General features: G+C 52.7%; 3 protein-coding genes across 13 annotated transcripts in view; 2 read left to right on the top strand and 1 right to left on the bottom strand.

Annotated features, from left to right (window-relative positions):
• On the top strand, positions 1 to 9,213 carry SLC12A3 (solute carrier family 12 member 3). Of its 8 annotated transcripts, XM_030470120.1 has the most exons (26): positions 1 to 311; positions 500 to 646; positions 747 to 822; positions 1,021 to 1,116; positions 1,221 to 1,360; positions 1,532 to 1,642; positions 1,832 to 1,943; positions 2,175 to 2,305; positions 2,563 to 2,647; positions 3,529 to 3,683; positions 3,959 to 4,066; positions 4,282 to 4,405; positions 4,488 to 4,589; positions 4,713 to 4,868; positions 4,939 to 5,038; positions 5,669 to 5,780; positions 6,316 to 6,456; positions 6,586 to 6,692; positions 6,842 to 6,924; positions 7,107 to 7,169; positions 7,331 to 7,432; positions 7,628 to 7,739; positions 8,011 to 8,097; positions 8,183 to 8,318; positions 8,426 to 8,493; positions 8,766 to 9,213. In XM_030470120.1, exons 1-26 carry the CDS (start codon positions 18 to 20, stop codon positions 8,902 to 8,904), a joined length of 3,087 nt encoding a protein of 1,028 aa, XP_030325980.1. In that variant the 5' UTR covers positions 1 to 17; the 3' UTR covers positions 8,905 to 9,213. The 8 variants fall into 8 exon arrangements, 6 of the variants coding, with proteins under 6 accessions (XP_030325980.1, XP_032775547.1, XP_032775548.1 ...); XM_032919656.1 differs by having other exon boundaries at positions 1,832 to 2,305; XM_032919657.1 differs by having other exon boundaries at positions 1,832 to 2,305; positions 6,331 to 6,456.
• Positions 9,110 to 13,872, bottom strand: TMEM170A (transmembrane protein 170A). Its single transcript, XM_030470123.1, has 3 exons — positions 13,691 to 13,872; positions 13,438 to 13,608; positions 9,110 to 12,301 (listed from the first exon to the last, which is right to left on the bottom strand). Exons 1-3 carry the CDS (start codon positions 13,806 to 13,808, stop codon positions 12,171 to 12,173), a joined length of 420 nt encoding a protein of 139 aa, XP_030325983.1. The 5' UTR covers positions 13,809 to 13,872; the 3' UTR covers positions 9,110 to 12,170.
• Positions 13,873 to 14,033: 161 nt separating this feature from the next.
• Positions 14,034 to 22,169, top strand: part of CFDP1 (craniofacial development protein 1) — a 66,776-nt gene continuing 58,640 nt past the window's right edge. For all 4 annotated transcript variants that reach the window (XM_030470621.1, XM_030470623.1, XM_030470622.1 and 1 more), the window contains exons 1-4: positions 14,034 to 14,293; positions 14,365 to 14,470; positions 15,097 to 15,313; positions 17,114 to 17,214. In XM_030470621.1, the coding sequence (XP_030326481.1) occupies positions 14,239 to 14,293; positions 14,365 to 14,470; positions 15,097 to 15,313; positions 17,114 to 17,214 (479 nt within the window). In that variant the 5' untranslated portion in view covers positions 14,034 to 14,238. The remainder of the gene's footprint in view (positions 14,294 to 14,364; positions 14,471 to 15,096; positions 15,314 to 17,113; positions 17,215 to 22,169) is intronic.

A 22,169-nucleotide genomic window follows, 5' to 3' on the forward strand; every position in this document is an offset into this window, starting at 1 on the left:
TGCCTTGGGCAGGGGCAATGGCTGAGCTGCCCATCGTGGAGCTGCCCCCAGCCCGCTGCAGCGGCCGCTTCACCATCAGCACCCTCCTGGGCACGGAGGAGGGTGGTCGTGGTCCCTACGCGCCCGCTGAGGGCTCTGGCTGTGACAGCACCCAGCCCACCCAGCTCTCGGGCAGCACCCTCTGCACCAGGACCTTTGGCTACAACACGGTGGACGTCGTGCCCGCCTATGACCACTACGCCAACAGCAAGGGGGTGGTAGACACCAGGAAGGGCAGGCCCTCGCTGGCGGACCTGCACTCCATCCTCAAGGTAAGGTGGGATTCAGCCCATGCCACTGGTCCCTCTGGCATCTTCATGGCTGTGGTGCTTTATATCCTGCTTCTTGGTGCCAATGTGCACGTCCCCAGGAAGGCCCTAGGAGAAGGAAGAGGGATAACCCAACTGGCAACCCCTGGGTGCCTTTCCCTGCCCATACCTGCCTCCCCCTTGCCCCACAGCCAGACCCAGGCCACCTCTGTGCGCCCGTGTCCGACCTGCAGCGGAGCAATGGGCTGGCAGAGGCCGGCCCAGAGGAGGCACCGGGGGAGCCGGGCACAGACCCTGCACCAGAGCCCGTCCGCTTCGGCTGGGTGAAGGGTGTGATGGTGAGTGCAACTGGTCCCATGGGAGCAGCCTCTCAAGGAGAGCTGGTGTGGCCCCAGCACCCGCGGGCCGATGGTCAGTGTCCCCCCTCTGTCCCCACAGATCCGCTGCATGCTGAACATCTGGGGAGTCATCCTCTACCTGCGCCTGCCCTGGATCACTGCTCAGGCAGGAATTGGTGGGTGCTGCAGCACAGCATGGGCAGGATGGCAGCACTGAGCTCCCCATCACCCAAAGCACTGGGGGGACAATGCCAGCAGCATCAACCGTGGTGGGATGAGGTCCTTGTGTGTCTCTGAGGGAAGGCAGGGGGTCTATGGGTCTGGGGGGTGGATGGAGATGGACACAGGATCACAGCCGTGCTCTCTTCCTGAAGCCCTGACTTGGCTCATCATCCTGATGTCCGTGACAGTGACCACCATCACCGGCTTGTCCATCTCTGCCATATCCACCAACGGCAAAGTGAAGTCAGGTACCGTGTGTGTGTGTCCCCTGGCATGGGCCACGAGGTGCGGAGGGGCCCCGAAAATGTGTTGGGGAGGCAGCAAACACCACGGGGTGCTCCCACCGCCTCAGGGGGCACCTACTTCCTCATCTCGCGGAGCCTTGGGCCGGAGCTGGGCGGCTCCATTGGGCTGATCTTCGCCTTCGCGAACGCAGTGGCTGTGGCCATGCACACCGTGGGCTTTGCCGAAACTGTTCGGGACCTGCTGCAGGTAAAGCAGTGGCTGTGCATGTCCCCTGGGTCCCACCTCCATGCGCAAGCAGCATTAATTGCTAATTAATATTGGACCACTGACAATCAACCGGTGGCTGCTAAAGTCAGTGCTGGTGGTTCAGTAAGTGTGAGGGTTATTCCCATGCTGTGAATGGTGCCCCTTCCCCAGGAGCACAACTCCCTCATCGTGGACCCCACCAACGACATCCGCATCATTGGAGTGGTCACCGTGACGGTGCTGCTGGGCATCTCCCTGGCTGGCATGGAGTGGGAGGCCAAGGTAACCCTCACTTCTGCCACTCACCTATTCCCCTGGGTTGATAAGAGCCGTCCCTGTTGCCCACCAGGCACCCAAGGAGCAGGGGATGCCCATAGCTCTGCAAAAACAGGCTGGGGTTTCTCTAAACACATAGTTTTCCCTCTCAGTTCCCAAATCCCAGCCTTCAGCTGGCTCTTTCTGCTCTGGCAGGCACAGATACTGTTCTTCCTCGTCATCTTGGTTTCCTTCATAAATTACCTGGTGGGGACGGTGATCCCTGCCACTGCCGAGAAGCAAGCAAAGGGCTTCTTCAGCTACCGAGGTGGGTCAGCAGGGCCAAGCACGTGGCTCGAGCCCGGCTCCTTGCTGCTGCTGGGGGAGACGTTTGCTATGGGAAAGTGCTCCTCGCTGAGAGATGTCAGCAAGAGCTCAGTGTCTTCCTCCCATGGGTTACCTGCCATCAGCGGTGTGCCTCCATCCCGCACCGAGATGCTTCAGCCAGGAGACAGGTGGTCGGGAGGCCCCAAATGCTTCTCCTCTGCTTCCTCCCCAGCTGACATCTTTGCCCAGAACTTTGTGCCCAACTGGCGGGGACCCGAGGGCTCCTTCTTCAGCTTGTTTTCCATTTTCTTCCCATCGGCAACTGGCATCCTGGCTGGGGCCAACATTTCGGGTGACCTGAAGGTGCGTTTGATCACTGAGCCAGCATTTCTCAGAGATGAAGCCTTGTTCTTCCTGGGGCTTTTGTTTTCATCCAGCTTAGACCCTATTTTATTTCTTCTGGAATAAGCTTTGGGGAAGGCTCAGCCAACAAAACAGATACTCCGTGGTTTTGTGTTGCAGTGAATTAAAATTCCTCTTGTGCAGCAGCCACGACTAAAACAGCATTTTAGTGGTGTTGCCGGAAAGCTATCTTACATCTCTGTGACTTCCTTGGGCAGGATCCTGCTGTGGCCATCCCCAAGGGCACCTTGATGGCCATCTTCTGGACCACTGTGTCTTACCTGGTGCTTTCTGCTACAATTGGTAAGCAGCGCCTCCTCAGGTGGGCTGGGTAGGACCCGCTCCCCTGAAATGGGACGTCTGGGACGATGCAGGTGGTGGGATCCAGGAGCAAACCATAGACATCAGCACTGATACCCCATGGCAAGTGCCACAGGCACCAGACCTCGTTCCTGTCCCCATGCAGTCCTGGGAGGGCAACAAAGCTCATGGCGTACATAGAATCACAGACTGGTTCTGGTTTGGGTTGGAAGGGACCTTAAAGCTCATCCAGTTCCAACCCCCTGCAACAGGTAGGGACACTTCCACTACAGCAGGTTGCTCCAAGCCCCTGTGTCCAACCTGGCCTTGAACACTGCCAGGGATGGGGCAGCCACAGCTTCTCTGGGCACCCTGTGCCAGGGCCTCACCACCCTCAGAGGGAAGAACTTCCTTGCATCTAACCTGAATCTCCCCTGTTTAAGTTTAAACCCACCACCCCATGTCCTATCGCTACAGTCCTTAATGAAGAGTCCTTCTCCAGCACCCCTTTAGGCCCCTTTCAGATACTGGAAGGCTGCTATGAGGTCTCCAAACAGCCTTCTTCAGGCTGAATGGCCCCAACTTTCTCAGCCTATCTTCATACGGGAGGTGCTCCAGCCCCCTTATCATTCCTCGTGGCCTCCTCTGGACTTGCTCCAGCAGCTCCATGTCCTTCTTATGTTGAGGACACCAGAACTGCACACAGTGCTCCAAGTGGGGTCTCACGAGAGCAGAGCAGAGGGGCAGGAGCACCTCCCTCAACCTGCTACTCACACTGCATTGCTCACGGCAGCCCCAGGGCAGGGACTTGGGGGATGCCGCAGGCAAGAGGACATGAGGCACCTCCACGTGAGCAGACACTGAGCAGCACCGTGTCCCTGCAGGCGCCTGCGTGGTCCGGGATGCCTCTGGCAGCCTCAATGACAGCGTGGCACTGGGCTCGCCGGGCTGTGAGGGGCTGGCCTGCGCCTTCGGGTGGAACTTCACCGCCTGTGCCCAGCGACAGAGCTGCCGATACGGGCTCAGCAACTACTACCAGGTGCTCGCCCATGCTCCTGGCTGGGTCTGTGCTCCAAGGGATGGGTTTCCCAGCGCAGCCTCATGCCCAGCATCCTATTGAAGCACCCATGTAATGGGGATATACTGGGGAGCATGTCTTCCTAGGGTTTTAGACATGTCTGGACTTCACTGCCAGGATAATGTTAATGGAAAAGCAGTGAGGGTGGCAGGATGGGGCCCAGAAATCCCTTAGGGCCAGGGCAGAGTTTATGTGCTGGGGGTGCCGGGTTTCCTGACTGCCTGGTTTTTGGGCAGAGCATGAGCATGGTGTCCGGGTTTGGCCCCCTCATCACAGCAGGGATCTTTGGCGCTACCCTTTCCTCGGCACTGGCCTGCCTCGTCTCAGCCCCCAAAGTCTTCCAGGTGAGAGCGGAGTGTCTGTGTTCTCCAGCTCGCGTAAGTGATCCATCAGGAGTAAGTGATGCTCTTGGGCACGTCTCAGTGCTCTGCGGCCATGAGCAGCCCCAGGGCGAGGAGAATGCTGCCATTGATGTAAGGCATGAGGCCAGTTCAGCCCTTGCTCTAGGAGGTGCAAGAGCCACCATGGTGCTGCCATTCCCAGCACGTCTCTCTCACAGTGTCTCTGCAGGGACCAGCTCTACCCCCTCATAGGCTTCTTCGGGAAGGGCTACGGGAGGAACAGTGAGCCCATCCGCGGCTACATGCTCACCTATGTCATCGCCGTGGGCTTCATCCTCATCGGTAGGTGCTGCCCACCCTGTGTCCACCACCAGCTGGTGCCTCAGTCCCTGCCATCAGCATCTCCTCCTCCTCCTCCCTGCAGCGGAGCTCAATGCCATCGCCCCCATCATCTCCAACTTCTTCCTCTGCTCCTACGCCCTCATCAACTTCAGCTGCTTCCATGCCTCCATCACCAACTCCCCAGGTGGGCTGTGCCGTGCCATGCAGTGCCACACTGTGCCACGCCATGCTGTGCTGTGCTGCGCTGCGGCAGGCAGATCCCCGAGTGGCTCCCATTGCAGCAGCCCCGTGTGTGTGTTTGCTGCAGGCTGGCGACCCTCCTTTCGGTATTACAGCAAGTGGGCTGCGCTCTTCGGGGCTGCCATCTCAGTGGTGATCATGTTCCTGCTGACCTGGTGGGCAGCCCTCATCGCCTTCGGCATCGTCATCTTCCTCCTGGGATATGTCCTCTACAAAAAGCCAGGTAGTAACCTGGTGCCAGTGATACCCCAGGAGGTGTCTGGCCCTACGACTAATCCATCTTCTCCACGTAGATGTCAACTGGGGCTCCTCCATGCAAGCCAGCTCGTACAACATGGCCCTCAACTACTCAGTGGGGCTGAGTGAAGTGGATGAGCACATCAAGAACTACAGGCAAGGGGTCTCAGTCTATGGAGGGAGGGGGATGCAGAGCCAGCCGCTGCCGGCAAACCCAGGATGGCTTCATGCTCATGGCCACATCATAGAATCACAGAATGGTTTGGGTTGGAATGGACCTTAAGATCATCCAGTTCCCACACCCTGCCATGGGCAGGGACACCTTCCACTAGAGCAGGTTGCTCCAAGCCCCGTCCAAGCTGGTCTTGAGCACTGCCAGGGATGGGGCAGCCACAGCTTCTCTGGGCACCCTGTGCCAGGGCCTCAGCACCCTCACAGGGAAGAACTTCTTTCTTATATCCAACCTGAAAATCCTCACCACCATCCTCAGTAACTGGGAGCCCCAGCAAAATGCATCCCCAAAGTCCCACATCTTTGCCATATGCGCAGAGGTGGAAAACAGGGCAAACTTTGCCTCCCCTGTACCAGGCAGACACATTGCTCTCGTCTGATATAAAAAGACCTCAAGGAGTGAGGCTGGACCCTCAGCTGGATTTTGTCTCATCCTAAAGATGCTCCCTATAGTTGCTCCTGGCCAGACATGGGAGAAGAGACATGGCTCATTCTGGAGAGGCTCTGTACCTACAAAGTACCAGCCCTCACCCCTCGTTTCCTCCCTGCCCACAGACCGCAGTGCCTGGTGCTCACCGGCCCTCCCAGTTTCCGCCCAGCCCTGGTGGACTTCGTGGGGACCTTCACCAAGAACCTCAGCCTGATGCTCTGCGGCAACGTGCTCATTGTGAGTCACCTGCAAAAGCCAGTTGGTTCCTTGTCCTGGGGGCTCTGGCCATCCATGGGCGGTAGGTGGGGAAATCCAGATGTGTCCTGGTGGGATTGAACAGTGCTCATTATGTGCCACCCGATGATGAGACGTTTCATCTGAAAGCCTCCTTCCAGCTTGTTAAGCAATACTGATGAAGCACTGGGGTGTCTCTGTGGGCTAACGGCTTCCCTTCACCAATTAATTGACAAAGCAACGACATAGTAGATCTAGGCAGTTGCTCAGCGTGGTCCTGAAGCCTCAAGAGCAATTGAGGTGCAGCAAATGCCAATTCATCTGCAGCCATGGGACTGCTGGCACTGTGTGTGTTGGCTGCTGATGCCCAAAATTCGCCGGTTCTCTTGCTGTGATTGCAACGTTCCTCATGTGCAGTGGTTACATCCAGGTCTTGCCAGTGATTTGGGAAGAGAGGAGCTGGAGGTTGTTAGAGGCAAGGCCACCAGCAGGAAGGGCTGGCTGCCTGTGCCTGAGCCCCTGCCCCTGCTCCCTGCAGGGACCACGGAAGCAGAAGATGCCAGAGTCCCGGCTGATGGCAGATGGCCACACCAAGTGGCTTATGAAGAGGAAGATCAAGGCTTTCTATACGGATGTGGTGGCTGAGAATCTGAGAAGTGGCGTCCAAATGCTCATCCAGGTAGAGCCTGGGAGCTCTGACCCCGCTCGCTGACCTCCAGGCACCCCCTTTGCATCCTCTCCTGCGGACTGACACCACCTGTGTCCATCTGTCCCTGCAGAGGGGTCTCATGAGGACATCTATCCATAGGCTGCTGGCCTCGGGAAGATGAGACCCAACATCCTGGTGCTGGGTTACAAGAGGAACTGGCGGACAGGATCCCCGCAGAGCCTGGAGGACTACGTGGGCATCCTGCAGTACGGCCACACCAGCTCCTCCGTCCCTGGGGACGCCAGGACCTGGTGGTGGCCCTGCGGTTGGGTGCAGGGATGCTGTGGCCACATGCTGGCAGTGCCACCCAACATGAGACGGCCACCGTTAACCTCATTCTCCTCCCTCCTTCCAGCGATGCCTTTGATTTCAAGTATGGTGTGTGCTTGATAAGGATGAAGGAAGGGCTGAATGTTTCCCGAGTGCTGCAGGCACATGGTAAGTGCTTTTAGGCAGCCAGGGATGCTCAGAGATGTGCTGGAGCTGTAGGACGTGCCAGCAGGCACCATGTCCCCAGGCGAAGGTCACGGTCCTGGGGAGACATCACTCTTGGCTGGGACTGAAGGGGCTGGGGACATGGGGTGCTGCTGCTTGCCCGTGCTCATCTCCTCCCTCCCCAGTTAACCCCACGTTCGAGGCAGCGGAGGAGAACGGCACCAGAGGCAGAGCAGCCCTGAGCACAGGTTGGTCCCGGCTCGGGGCCACTCAGAGCATTCCCGGCTCCAACGATTATTTTTTGGAAGCCAGGTTTATAGTCAGGGCTGTGGGATGGGAGCAGGGATGGGCCTTTAATCCATGGCTGGCAGTGCTCCTTGCTGACACCAGGACCCTCTTGCCCTGGCAGTGGATCCTACCACCTTGGCCAGTGCGCAGCAGGCGAGCACCATCTTCCAGAGTGAGCAAGGCAAGAAGACCATTGACATTTACTGGCTCTTTGACGATGGAGGTAACCTTCACCTTTGGCTGCTGCAGCTCTTTGACATCTCTCTGTCCACCTAATGTGACCCCAGCACCCCCATTGCCCAGGAGGACTCAGTCCTTGCCAACTATGCCAGGGCATTCCTGGCATCTGGTGTCAATAGCGCTGGTGAGCCCACAGGGCTGCTGCCACCACCTCTGCCACTGGGTGTTTTGGGGCCAGGTCTCACGCTTCTCATCCCCTACCTCCTGGGGCGCAAGAAGCGGTGGGGAAAGTGCAAAATCCGCGTGTTTGTCGGCGGGCAGATCAACAGGATGGACGAGGAGAGGAAGGTGTAAGTGCCCTGCAGTCCCTCGTAGCCACACAGCCACCACTGCTGTCCCCATGGGTGGGTCGCAGGAGCTGCTTTCCCCCCAAACCCCCTTGGCCTTTATGGTAACAGGAGCTGTAGGCTCTGACCTGGCTGCTCTGCCTTGCTCCTCTGAAAATCAATGTGACTGTGGAGTGGGAAAAACCTAAGTGCACACTAAGGATGGCAGCAAGGCAGGTCCCAGGGCTGCTGTGCCCACTGATTTCTGGAAACGGTGCCCTTTTCCCTCTGGTAGGATTGTCTCTCTGCTGAGCAAGTTCCGTCTCGGCTTCCATGAGGTCCACATCCTCCCTGACATCAACGAGAAACCCCGGCCAGAGCAGTAACTGCCCCCTTCCCCTTCTTCCTGCCTCTCCCCAGCACCACCAAACCCACCCAGACCCCAGCACTATCTGCCTGTCTTGCAGCATCAAGAGGTTTGACGACCTCATCGCTCCCTTCAGGCTAAACGATGGCTTCAAAGATGTGGCCATGGTGAATGAGATGAGGCAGGGCTGTCCCTGGAAGATTTCTGATGAGGAGGTTGATAAGAACAGAGTCAAGGTAGTAGCGCTTCTGGGGAGCTTCCACAAAGGGTCTCCTGCTTTTGAGATGAAATTCAGGCTTTCTGGAACCGATTTTTGCATTTCCCACCCCTCTTTGCTCTGCAGTCACTTCGGCAAGTGAGGCTGAATGAGATTTTGCTGGATTACTCACGAGATGCGGCGCTCATAGCCATGTAGGTACCATCAACAGCCTCCAGCCCCATGAAAATGGTCCCCCTGGATGCCCACTTCCTCCGGATTGATACCCCAACCTGTGGTGGGATGGTGGGGAGAACCCCTTGGAAGGCACCAAGAGGTCTGGCCCGGGTCCTGTCGGGGAGGAGGATGTGGTGTTGCCCTTTTTTAGGGAAATAACTCACAAATTAGTGGTGGATGGAGAGGGGGACTAAAGATGGAGCCTGGCTGGGGGGGGGGCATGCCTCACCGGCCTCTCGCTGTGCCGCAGCACGCCACCCGTCGGCAGGAAGGGCTGCCCCAGCTCCCTCTACATGGCCTGGCTCGAGACCCTCTCACAGGACCTGAGACCCCCCATCATCCTCATCCGAGGCAACCAAGAGAACGTGCTGACCTTTTACTGCCAATAAAGCCTCCTGGATCCCTGCTGACCTGGGATGTGAATTTTTCAGGCCAGTTCTGATCTTGGAGCATGCTTGCCTGGGGCTGGGGAAGCAGTGAAGGCACCTGGTTGCCAGCTCTTGGGAACTGCTGACTGCACACAGCTGCCTGGCCTAGAGTGAGGCAGGAGCAAGGCTCATTTCCAACAGCACAAGCCAGGTCCCCTTGTCACGCTGCGGGAGAAACACACAACTTTATTCACCTCGATGGTTACAGAATTTACTGATAATCACCACCAGGATTAGAAGTGTCAGTAGAAAAATAAAATTTACAGAGTTTCCTATTGTACAAAGATTTGTTCGCGACAGCCACAGTCATCAGTGAGACAGGAAGTGAGGTGGGAGCTGAATCAGAGCACACAGGGCATATCTGCGCACAGAGAGCAGGGCCATGAGCCTCAGCAGCGAAGTTTCTCCAGTGCAGGTGGCTTCTCTGCAAGGTGTTTCCTCGAGCGATGCTGGCCAGGGGCTCACAGCACTGTGGGGAACACCTCAGCACTGATGGTTTACAACTCTGAAGTTTTGGGCAAGTTTCACTGAGCAAAGTCTACTGCCACCCCTTTTAGCTGAAAACTGAGGGGATTCCTCTGCTCACCTCACTCAGCATAAGGGAATGTAAAGGGAAGACCAAGCTGATGCAATGAGAGGGGAGGAAGTGCCAGCAGTGACCGATTCAAGACTACTTCTCCTTGCTGTTTGGATCTGATTCTACTGCACAGGGAGGTGGGGAAGGCAGCCAGGGGAGCAGTGGATGCTCTGTGAATACCAAAGAACACACACCCAGTGCTAATGCCTGCCAAGACAAGTCAGCAGCTGACTGTTCACCTCCTAAGCAATAATTCCCTGCAAATTTCACAGCACCTGGGCACAGAGAGGCACCACTGGCTCCAACCACTCAACTTCCAAACAGTGGCCAAGCTGTCAACTCTCCAAGTAAAGCAGACCCCTTCCTTCTCCCCTAGACAGACTTTGGAGATCACAATGAGTAGAAACCAGGAGGGTTTCAGTTCACCCAGCACCAAGTGATTTTATTAAGCAATTTTTGTTCTTAACAGCCCAGATTTGCATCCTGTGTGCTTCAGCCCATTACCACAGAGGAACCAGCCTCGTGCCATCACATGTGGCACACTGATAAAGTGCTTTCGCAGTTGTCATCTGCTTAGTCTTTGATGCCAGGGTGAGGAAAAGGGGAGCTAGAAACCAGGACACTGGTTTCTAGCTTCACCTGAAAGGTAAGGCCAGAGCTGCCCACTCTAGTCCACCCAGGAAAACACAGAATTCACGTGAATTAAACCAGGCACTCTGGACAGGCGCTGTGTGTGCAGCCATTTGAAAAGGGAGGGGAAAAAGACATCTAGAGAAATCATCAATCCTGCTTTTTCACTGGGGGCAGAAGCAAAGAGGGAAGGAGAGGCCCAACGTTCCCCAGATGGATGCCGCAGTAGGAAGACAGGCTCTCTACAAGCAGCACAGCACACAGGGCTCTCTGGAGATCCACGGCTTAGAATTTGTTACACCACCTGGACCTCACCCACCTAGGGAAAAGGATTCACATTAAAGTCTTCCCTAAAATGCACAGCTTTATTCCCTGAATTAACACGCGATAAAATTTAGGGTAATCTCAGTAGGTAGCTCCTGCAAACCACCTCTTGCCATTGGCTGCCAACAGACCGCTCCTGAGAAATTAGTACACAGAGAGAAATTCTTCTTCACAATACACAGCGCACCCTGCTGAGGGTTGTTTCAGTAGAAAGGACACATGGCTCATGGAGGATAACTGGCCTTACGAAATGTTGTGGGTACAACAGGTGAGCAGGTTTAGAAACCAAAGGAGTTCAGCAAAAACATGGATGGTAAGCGTGTTCTGCAAGGCTGGATACAGACTGCACCTTCCCTTGGCAGCCCATGCCATGCCCGTGGCAATAACTAAATGACCACAGCAGAGCCACGGAGCTGGCTACATCAATCCCCCATCCTTGGCACTCAACCTCAGCTTCCCCAAGGCCCCCCAAAAACCAAGCTCCCAGGAAATACCTAGCCAGCTACCGGAGTGCCGCAGCCACATGGCATGTCTCCTGGCAAAAGGGCGGATCTAAGAGTTAGTTAAAAGTCACTTAAAACAAACCAAACTAAACCAATTCATTATGAGAGACCACGCTGCCCGCTGGCAAAGGTTGGGCTGGGACGTGGGAATCACTGGGGCTCCTCACAGGAGTCTTGCAGGAATCCCACCCAGCACCATGCTGTGAGCTGGCTGCCTCTGCACCTGGGAAGCCCCAGATCCCAACAACCCAGCACCAAACAGCACAGTCACCTAAGAAGCAGTGTGCTGAGTTTTATGTAAGCTGGCCAGCAATGTTTTCATGTCAGCAAAGAAAGACACCCAATTCCACCACACCACCATAAACATTATCAGCAAGTAAAAGGAGAATGGGTAAGTTTAAAACCATGAGTCTCCTTCAGAGCCCTAGAAGCAACAGTGAGCACTCACACATGTGTCCTGGGATTCCCAGTGTGGGCAGTGGGGTGTAGTGTCCCATCAGCTGTGCTCTGCCTCTCAGGCAGAAGGTACACAGTGCCTGAAGGGCTTCACTGTAATAAAATTCACAAAGGTAGCAATCCTTTTTACACCAATTATTTCCCCCACAGCAGTGTTCATAGTCACGGTTCTCTGCAACAAATTTGCACTTTCATCTGTCTAAAATGATTTTTCCTTTTGCTGCTTCCAAATTCACTATGAGCAAGAGCTGGTATTCGAGCCAGGAAGAACACAAATTCATTTTCTCATTTAAAAAATTCACATTAGAAGAATTCACTGCAAACCAAGCAGCAAGAACTCAAAGCATTAAGTGAGCATCACTTCACTCTGTAGCACTGGTTCTACCCCACAACAGCTACTGTCACCTCTTAGCTACATCCTGTTGCTAGAATACATCACTGCTAAAAGGTAGATGGGCCTTCTCCTCCAGAAGCCATTTAGTTTCCTATCCTCCAGGGAAATAACAGTTCCACTTGGCACTTAATGTTACCAAAAAATAACAAAATCACCATTTTTAGCTTAATTTTCAGTCATGCTGAAGGCAGGAGCACACCCTTGGGTTACCTTTATCCAGCAGAGAAAGCACACACCCAGGCACACCTCCCGCTGCACTCCCCCTGATCTGTTTCAGAGGTAGCACAGGCAGCAGATCCTTTGCTCTTCCTTTGATTTGAGATCTCTAGCGTCTGAAGAAGAGCTAGAGAGTGGCTAAAATGCGTAGAAACGAAACCACCACCACGCAGAACGTCTGGCCCACTCCCAAAATGAGGGCTTCAAAGGGAATCATTTTTTTCCCTGCAGCTCTGTAAACTCCAGCAATGGCAGCACCTGCAGAGAGGGGGAAAAGCCAAAACATGAATGTGTGACAGCACATGAATGCGAGACATATGCTGTCATACCACAGGGACGAAGGAGGGAATCTAGGAGGGTGGGAGACTGGGGCACAGAACAAGGGGGCTCTGTGGGAGAAGGCTGGCAGAAATGCTGGGCTGGGTTTGTCATGATAAACCTCAGCCAGTAACCAGCCTGCGCTGGTAGGAACAGGCAAATTGGTCGTGAAGATCTGCTGAGGCCTGCAGAAGGTGTGGAGGTTGGGGTGGGTTTGGACATACTTTTATCACAAGATTCTCTACATCACAGCCCACATTTGCAAATAATACCCAGTTCTGGGCACAGACACCAAACCTGTGCATGGTTTTTCTCTGAGAGGTCAGAAACTTGAAAACCCCCTGGCTCTGCACCTGACAGGTATGTTTGGAAGCCCTGACAAAGGGCTCAATGCTGGTATGGTCCAATTCTTTCAAACACAGAATCATAGAATAGTTTGGGTTGGAAGGGGACCTTCAATGGTCACCTAGTCCAAAACCCCCGCATAGAGCAGGAACACCTTCAACTAGATCAGGTTGCCCAGAACCACATCCAGCCTGGCCTTGAATGTCTCCAGGGATGAGGCATCCACCACCTCTCTGGGCAACCTGGGCCAGTGTTTTACCACTGTCACTGTAAAAAATTTCCTCCTCACATCCAGCCTAAATCTCCCTCTTTTAGTTTAAAACCATCACACTTTGTCCTGTCACAACAAGCCCTGCTAAAAAGTCTCTCCACATCTTTTTATGGGCCCCTTTAAGAACTGAAAGGCTGCAATAAGGTCTCCCCGGAGCCTTCTGAGGCTGAACAACCCCAACTCTCAGCCTTTCCTCATAGGAGAGGTGCTCCATCCCCTGACCATTTTTGTGTCTCTCCTCTGGCCCCTCTTCAACAGGTCCATCTCTTTCCTGTACTGAGGACTTCAGAGCTGGATGTTCCAGGTGGGGTCCCACACCAAACACAGACCAAGGGGGGAATACAGTTAAAACATTCATCTCCTCTGTAAGCCGGGGAACGCCGCGGTTGTACGCACTCCCAAAGGCAACCTCCGGCCACCTCAGAGGCACCCTGTCGCGATTTTCGGCCATCTACCGTACTTGTGAGGATGCCGGCGGTAATGGGTCCCACGATGCCCATCAGCAGGAGGCTCACGGACATGAACCTGCCGTACTTGTGGTGCCGGAGCGTGAACAGCGCTAGCAGAGCCGCCGGGACGTGGAAGGAGAGCGAGGAGACGAGCGCCCACAGGAAGACGCCGTACCACATCTCTGTGGAGAGAAGCGCCGTTAGGCCGGCGCGGGGCCCGCGGGAGAGCCCCGCTCCGAGCAGACCCTGCCGCGGGGGCGGTACCTGGGAAGGTGGAGAGCGGGCTGGAGTAGGTGGTGGTGCCGTTGCCGACGCGGGGCACCAGGCGCAGGCTGAGGATCTGCTGCAGGAGCCCCCCGCCGCCCGCCTCGCCGCCCTCCATCCCCGCACCGCGCCCGCCACCGCCATCCGCCGCCGCGCCTTCCGCCCGCCCCCTTCCGCCCGCGCCAGCCAATGGGAAGCGTCGCGCGGTGACAGACGGGTCTCTGCGCCAATCACCTCTCGTCGGCGGAACGGCTGGGCCGCCGGGCGCCGTCCTCCCCCCCCCCCCGGCGTTGCTATGGGAACAGCTATCGGTCGCAAAGCACTCTGGGCGCCCCGCTCGGCTGCCGTGGCTCGCGGCGCTCTAGCCCGCTGGGAGTTTTCTCGTCGCTGCTCCCCGTGCCCGGGCTCCGCCGAGGAGGCCCAGGCGGCGGCCGGACCGCTAGGGGGCGCGCGCGAGCGGCGGCGACGACGCTCTGGGCAGCGGCGCGGCGCGCGCAAGGAGGAGCCGCCGGCGGCGGGCGTGGGGCGGCGGGGCTGCGGCCGGCACCATGTCGGGGTCGGAGGAGTACTCCTCGGCCGAGGACGAGGACTACGTGCCCTCAGGTGAGCGGCGCGGCCCCGGTCCCGTTGATCCCTGTCATGCCGGTCCCGGTGCTCACCGGCTGTGCTTGCAGGTGCGGAGTACAGCGAGGACGACGTGAGCGAGCTGGTGCGGGAGGAGCCGGCGGACAGCCCGCGGCCCGCCCGCGGCAGGAGGACTCCCCGCCGCCCCGCCAGCAGGTACGGCCGGTTCCGCGCGGGCGCCGTGTCCCGGGTAGGAGAGGTCGCTTTGGCCCGGCCGGGAGCCGCCTTCGCCGGTGCTCGTCCCGGCGGGCGCTGTGGTGAGGGGCTGCGGGACGAGGAACGCGCTTCGTCGTGGCGGGTCAGCGCCTGGATCCTCAGGCTTAAAGGAGATCGTGCCTGAAATCCCGTGCAGGAGCCCGTTAGTTTCCTTCTGATAAGAGTTTTTAAGCGCAGAGTACGTTCGGTGGGAGAAACCTCCCGTGTGTGTAGTTTGTTTGAGGCTGGTTCCTGTCCAGCTCAGGTTCTCCTTCTCATGTATCTTGTATCTTGTCATGTATCATGTATCTCCTTCTGCAGTATCCCAGAGCCCATTGTACCTTTACAGGTACACACACACATGTGCCAGTCCGCTTCAGGGGGACGGTCTCCTTCAGCCCTGTGGTGTTTTCTGAACAGCATTGTCTTCTAATTAAGCAGCTTCACCCCCAAGATGAGGGGAACTGCCCCGGCTAGACTGTCTCAGTGTAAATATAAATGCCGTGTTGCCTCACTGTTCAGCTCTGCAATAGTGTTGCAGCACCTCAGTATATATATTTATAATTTTTTTTGGCACCTACTCTTAGGAAGAGGAAGAAAGGAGGTCTCTTGCTAGAACCAGATGAGAAAGAGGAAGAAAAGGCTCAGCGGAATGAAGAGGAGGAGGAGGAAGTGGATAATGTAGAGCAGGTGGAAAAAAAAAAGGAAGAAGAAATAAAAAAGAAAGAGGATGCTCTTTGGGCCAGTTTCCTCAGCGATGTGGGACAGAAACCCAAAGCAGCGGCTGCCACTCAGGCTGAGAAGGTAACGGGCCCCTGGGCTTTCAGCCAGGGCGGATGGGAAGGGCTGAAGCTTTAGAGCAGGCAGCGTTGGCTATACCTGGTACCAAGTGTCAGTCAAAGCTGGGGGAGGCTGGGCTTAGCCCTGCCCCATCTGCTGTGTAAACCTGGAGCCTCATCGTGGGGCAGACTGTAAGGTGCTGGTTTCCTTCTGGCTGGGGAGGTGTATGATCTGACAGTGCTGCTTCTGGAGCTGCTTGTCAGCATCTCGGAGAGCCCACAGAGCCCTGCTGGCTTCTTCTTCCGGTCCTGGATTCTCCTTGTGATGTAGGAGAGGCACAGTGAGCTTTAGTCTGAGCTGTGCTGGTGGCACAGCTCTCCCCTGAGGCTTGTGCCTTTCCTGATGCTCCAAATAAAACAAAAAAGGGGGGCTCTGTATGTGTGTGTGGGTGGGGAAACTGAAGAGACTCATGCTGACATCTCTGTGCTTTGCTCTTCATCCTTGTATAGTGAGGGGGGCTGGAAGATGCTGTGTGTTGGGATGGGCGCTGGTTGCAAGAATGAATCGAGCTTTCTCTAGTTTCCTTTATAAGCCCCGTTAAAGTGCTCTTGCTCCCTGTCTGCAGAGGTTTTCTGTAGGAAGAATTGTGTGTGTAATTGGGTATTTAAAAGGATTTGGTTCTTAATAAAACCACATGCATGTATTTGCCTTGTAAAGCCGTTCACACTGAAGGTGGTAGAAGGGAAGAAGGTACTAAAACTCACCCTCTTTTCTTCAAAGTGTCTTGTTTTTACCCCTTTTTGAGTGGTCAGACAAAAAAAGTATTTTCTAAGAAAAGTCTGGACTCTGAATCAGTGGCACTTGGCAAGTACAGCTCCTCACTGTGTGAAGCTTCTTTCTCCAACTGTTGGAGGGTTGCAGAACAAGTGTAGTCATGTAATCTTTGCTTGCAACTTTTAGAAGAGTCTTTTCGTCTGAACCCTCCTGCTTCTCTCCACCTCACTTGTTACTGGCTGAAGAGATGGGATGACTACAGGTAGAATTTGAGAGGAGGAGAGAGTAAAAGTTGTCTGAGCAATTCTGCAGGCAAAAACCTAAAATGTGAGTGGTCTGTGAAGGTTCCTCCATGGCCTAGAATAATTTATGGAAAGATGCAGTTGCTCTGTTCTCTTTGTTAACTTCTTAATTTGGACTTCAGTTATCTGCTTGAAGATCTCAGTGGTACGTGGTTGATTTAGAGCAAGAATTTTGGAGTTTGTTTCAATTATTTGTAGGGTGTGAGGTTTTTTATAAATGCTGTTAAAAGCTGTAGTTGTGACTGAGTAAATTAAGAAGTGTTGTTGCCAGACTGCTTAATAAAGATGTTTTCCTCTGAAAGAGGCATTGACAAGTAGCTTATTATCTTCAAGGTTGTCTATGAAGATCAGCCTTGTGTTCTTCTATATTCTTGAGTAAAAATAAATGTATCTGGGTGCAATCCACATAGTTAGTTTGGGAGAACTGAGTCTTCAGGCTTTTGCTTGCTTTCTGAACCACAGCAGTGTATTCTTGCTCATTCCTACATTTAATTACAATTTCACATCTCATTTTGGGTCTGTTTTGATCCTTGAGCTCCAGTGAGAGTCTGGAACCAAAGTGGGGAATTTCCTTTTGGTGGCAGGGGTGTTTGTTTCCTTTTGCTTGTCTGTGGGTGACTTGCTTTGACCAGCCAGCCTAAATTGCAGTGGGACCTGAGGTCTGTGTTGGGTCCTCGGCCCCTTGGATCATAATTTGGCTTGGCTCCACAAATTCATTGTTTTTCTTTCTCCTTCATGTATTTTGTAGGCTGAAGGAGAGAAGAGCGGGAACAAGCTTCAGGAGAAACCAAAAGAGTCAGGAAAAGTGACAATCACCAAAATGTTTGATTTTGCTGGTGAGGAGGTCAGGTAAGTTGGCAGATGTGACACATCCACTGCAGGCTCAGCACAAACTGGGTACTGCTTTTCTGTGGGCAGCCTGGATATGTGCTGTGAAGCATGGTGTATCTTCTCCTTTTCCCTTTAAGATAATTTTTTATCTTGAGCACATACAGACCTCAAGGAAAACCAGGTCCGGATACTCCTACCAGAGGGCTGCAAAGCATCCTGGCACAGGTTGCCCGGAGGAGCTGTGGCTGCCCCATCCCTGGCAGTGTTCAAGGCCAGGCTGGACGGGGCTTGGAGCAACCAGCTCTAGTGGAAGGTGTCCCTGCCCATGGCAGGGGGTTGGAACTGGATGAGCTTTAAGGTCCCTTCCAACCCAAATCAGTCTGTGATTTGCAGACCTCAGTCTTTGCTCAACTTCAAAATACTCCTGGAAATTCACTTTGACTTTCTCATCTGAATAGCGTTTAAAATGGTTGGCAAAGCTTCCCAGTGGCTCCGCCGACTGGGAGGGTTGAGACAAGGAGAGAAACTGTGTAGAGCCCCACATGGGTGACAGTAATGTTTTATTCCTTCAGTCTAGTCCAAGTCCTGTGTTGGGGGCAGGATATTTGCTGGCACTTTCTCTGGTGATATTCACAATCCACTGCAAAGATCTTCAGACAGTAAGAGATGTTTTGCTCAATGGACTAACAGCTGAGGGCTTTTACCTCTGAAACGGCTGCAACAAAGGTGATGGGTGCAGGAAAGTCATCCTTTAGGTTGAGTTTAGCCTGCAAGATGCCTCTGTGGATGCACTGCAAAAAGGGGCAGGCATTTTTTAAATGTGTAAGACCAGATCTGAGAGGCCTGGGTGAACCCACTTAAAATCTGAATGCGTTATGACCTTGTGGTTATTACCACGGTGTTTTGTTCTGTTTTGTTTTTTCGATAGGTAACTGTAAGCCTGGTTTGTCAGATGGGAATTTCGCCTCTGTGTGTGACAGCAGAGGGCAGCAGTTCCCAGCGATAATCCCAGGTTTTAATCCGGAGGAGGAAGCAGAGAGCAGAACTTCCGCTGCCGTTTCTGTTCATGTCAGTACTGCTGCCTGAGCTGTTTGAAAAATCTGAGGAGAGCCATAGTAGCGACTTCCCTGTTTCCCTGCACAATCCAGGCTGTGGGAATACCCTTCATTCACTGATGAAATGGCAAAGAACTGTGCCACTGCAGCTTTTCTGAGAGAGAGGATCCACCGTACCCTTTCATCAGAGGCAAGGCACAGTCTTTCCTGTGGACATATAAAAATCTGTAGCAGAATTACAGAAATTCTGTAGCAAAATTTTTCTCCTAATGGACTTTCCCCCCCTCAGCTGCCAGCTTGCTTGTCTCTGATTTTCCTGGGTTTTTTCCTGGTTCAAACACAATGTTCTGCTGGGTGAGAACAGCCAAAGCTGTAGGATCACAGGGCCAACTTACAAAAGCCATGTTGTGTTCTGATGTATCATCAGATGGCGTACAGCAGAACTGCATTCCTGGTGCTTTGGGGTTGCAGGAAATCAGCATGCAATCTTATTTAAAGCCTGGACATGTCCATCTGTGTGTTGTAGGTGAGTGTCACGTCCTAACATGAGCATAGACATGTATGACTTAAAGGAGGGGGGTGATTTACAGGGACGCTCTCCTTGTCGGCTTCATTCAGAACAGGAGTCTTCCACTTGTGGAAAGGAATTACTTTTTTGTGCAATTTTTTGTGAAGTATAGGACCCTTTAAAGCAGGGAACTAGCAAAAACATCTGCCTTGAACCTTCTTGTTTACCTGTCTCTAGGGAAAGAAGCCACAGATAATTATGATTTAAGCCTAGAATTACTCAGAGGTTGGTCTGATTCTGGCATTCTAGATCTTGCATGGTGGTTACAGATTCACTTTGCCGGTGATGCTCTTGCTTTTATCAGTAATGTTAGTTGGAGTGGTTAGGGAAACTTCCTCTGTCCTTCAAAAAGTGGCTTGCCTTGTGAACAGAACATACCCAGGGCTCCGAAGCTGCTGAGTTTGTGCTTTTGACATCAGTATCTTATCTGTAGGTTTCTTTATAGCTGTAGCTAAGTTAGCTAAAGGCATATTTTTCTGCACCGGTTGCTTTTCTAGTGTCCTTTGTACTGCTCAGTGCTGTTTCTCTTGGGCACTGCAAAAGGAATTGATACAAGTTTCTTCTAATTTTTGATCAAATAGACAAAATCTGGAGAAAAAAAAAGGATGACAGAAGACTGTAATCCTGCAAAAACCACCAAGGCTGATGTGGGTATTGTTTACAGCAGCTGTTGTATCAACAGGTTACAGAGCTGGCAACAGACGCTGCAGCGAGCTCTGAGGGCTGTTTTCTGCTGGTGCCAGAGTTACAATGTGCTCCTTCCTTTGACAACAGAAAAATCCCTCAGTGTTTTTTGCCCCCATGATTTTTGTGATATTCAAAGCTGAAGCTTTTGTGTTATTTGCTACATTTCACATCTCTAGATGCATTACACTGTTAGCTGTGGGTAGAATACAAGGAGTTACCACTGCTTACAGCAACTGCTACTTTCTGGTAATGGCAGTAGGTCAGGGCCAGAGGGCTGCTTTCCCTTTAGAATAGCAGGAGGTTGTCTTTGCACTACCCTAAAGTCTGCAAATGCTCTGAATACCACAGGCTGACTTCCTTGCCTGGGGAAGCAGCTGGCATGTTGTAGTTTATAAAGGCCAACACATGGTAGTTGTGCATGTGCAGTTGTGTGTGTTTCTGGACCAAAAGAAGGGAAATGAGAGAGCTGCCTCTGTTGCGTTCCTTTCTAAATGGTTTGAGCCTACTTTTGAATGTTGCTCTTTTGAAAGCTTGAGAAGAATTTAGATCAGTATTTAAGCACTGATAGAGCACAAATTTTGACAGTCTGCTCACTGAAGCTCTTAACAGAAGACCATTTAGCCCCGATCTCATGTTGCAGAACAATTTATTTTCTCCTGTAAGAAGATGGTATAATCTCTTGCATGATTGGAGTAGTAAAAGTCTTTTGAAAGATATCTCCAACTGCAGGGCTATACTAGAACAGTGAAAGACCTTCCTCTTTAAGCAGTCAGCTCGCCTATGGGTAATTGTTGCACTTAATGTCCATTTTGATTAGTCTGTGCTTGTATCAGTTGCTAATGCTGATCTTTAGGTTTAGAGTATTACAAATTACCAATCACCAAATAAAGAATCAAATTTAGCGGCTTTTAATTTTAGAGAATACATGATTTAGTATTAGCTTGTAAAACCAAAGCTTTTGAATCCTGGAACTAGAAACAGTTTTAACTGTGTTTTCCAGTTGTGACTTTTCTGTCTGCTTTTCATTCCTCCCTGGTGTTAAACAGATTAGGAGCAGCAGGTGACTGTCACCCAAATGGCTGTAATTGTGGGCAGTGGGAGCAATTTGCGAAGGTAGTTCAGTATCTAAATGGAAGTTCAAGTAATTTCTCCCTGAAAGAGGAGATTGAAGCTCCTTTGAAGCCTCTGGTTTATGAACTTGCCTCACAATGCAGGACGTGTGGTTGCATTAATAGGGAATTGCATCCCTGGTGCCAGGGTTTATCTATTGCGAAATGTAATTGCTGTATGATGAGGCTTGCTTTCTCTGTGGCACTCCAAACTGCTTTGGCCCTTGGCTTTCTTTAAACTGCTGTTGTGCTTAGTGTAGCAAAATGGTTCTTACTGTGCTCCTTCAAAGAAAGTCAACTTTGTGTCCATCAAGGACTGCAGCAGAGCATGGCTCTTATAAATGGAGCTGGCCCAGCCCCCTGGTGTTCATTGCAGGCAGTGTAACAGCTTGCAACAGAATAGCAAAGTGAGGTTTTAGTTTCGAAAGTAGTAGGTTTGAAACGAAGAGTAAGTTTTGGTTTTGAACATCTTCTGTGCACCTTCATTTGGCTTGTAGGAAGCAAAACAAAATTGAGAGGAGGAATGGTGAGTGGCTTGGGTGCTAATTCAGGAATGGGAAGCCTGTGTGTGACACCTTGCTTTGTTCTTACTTTGCAAATTCCAAGTAAAGGATTCAAACCTAGAAGCTTCCTATTTCTTGCATACATTCTTTGTTCGTGAAGTTTAAATCGAGAGCTTTACACACTCGGGTTATTCTGCTGCTGGGAATGTTGTCCTGGTACTGCTGAATTGCCATGCTGTAATGTGAGTGTTGTGTTGTGCTGGCAAAACTGGCTTGTGCTGCTTCAGTGACCCTTGGCCACTTCCCTGTGTGCCTGAATAAAGCAGCCAAGCCAAAGCAAACCCATAGCAGGGCTCCACTCTCCATCTGTAACTGAGGAGAACCCTGCTCTTTTCCTGACATCTGCCAAGGCGTTCCTGTCACAGCTCCCTTTGCTTTCCTACAAGGCTGTCTTCTCCAGGAGCACCAGTCTGGGATCCAGAAAGACTCCCTGCAAGTCAGGCAATGGCTTCAAGCCTCTGCACTGTGGTCCCTTCCTGCTCAGACCTTACTACTGTAGATAGGTGATAAATAGCTGACTTCTCAGAGGCAATTGCTCCTGACCCTGGAGGGCTTGCAGATCAGATTTTGCATTAACCCTTGAGTTTTCTTCTTGAGCTTCTTCACTGTGTTTGCACACTCGGAACCTGTTTCTTTCAGCACTCACATGTCTGTCAGGTGTTCCTGTGATGTGAGCAATTATGGGCTTCTTGCGACATCTAGGGCGAGAACTTTCAAGCATGCTGAAGGCATCATTCTTACTGCAAAGTCAGAAACTGCCAGAGCAGAGCCCTGACCCTGAAGCATGTACAGGCAGGGAACTGAGGGTTTACTGTGGGACCTTGCATAATGTGTTACTTTCATATTTGAAGGCTGAACAGGTGTGTGGGATTTTGCTGAGTTTGACTGAAGCTCATCTTTTCAGGTTGAGCTCCATAATCTTTATCTGCTTCTTAAATGCCTGTTTCCTGATTAATTCAGGCTGCTTCTGAAAGTATCCTTCAGTGTTTAC

Source organism: Strigops habroptila, chromosome Z, assembly GCF_004027225.2.
Source record: "Strigops habroptila isolate Jane chromosome Z, bStrHab1.2.pri, whole genome shotgun sequence".
NCBI classification, from domain to species: Eukaryota; Metazoa; Chordata; class Aves; order Psittaciformes; family Psittacidae; genus Strigops; species Strigops habroptila.

Excerpts from the sequence above, each read along its gene's own strand:
- SLC12A3 (XM_032919656.1), top strand. The coding sequence starts at position 18 with ATGGCTGAGCTGCCCATCGTGGAGCTGCCCCCAGCCCGCTGCAGCGGC. Across the intron at positions 823-1,020 it reads CACTGCTCAGGCAGGAATTG|CCCTGACTTGGCTCATCATC; the intron begins GTGGGTGCTGCA and ends CTCTTCCTGAAG. Across the intron at positions 5,039-5,668 it reads GAGCACATCAAGAACTACAG|ACCGCAGTGCCTGGTGCTCA; the intron begins GCAAGGGGTCTC and ends CCCTGCCCACAG.
- TMEM170A (XM_030470123.1), bottom strand. The coding sequence starts at position 13,808 with ATGGAGGGCGGCGAGGCGGGCGGCGGGGGGCTCCTGCAGCAGATCCTC. Across the intron at positions 13,609-13,690 it reads CCCGCTCTCCACCTTCCCAG|AGATGTGGTACGGCGTCTTC; the intron begins GTACCGCCCCCG and ends TTCTCTCCACAG. Across the intron at positions 12,302-13,437 it reads TACCGCCGGCATCCTCACAA|GTGCTGCCATTGCTGGAGTT; the intron begins GTACGGTAGATG and ends CCCTCTCTGCAG.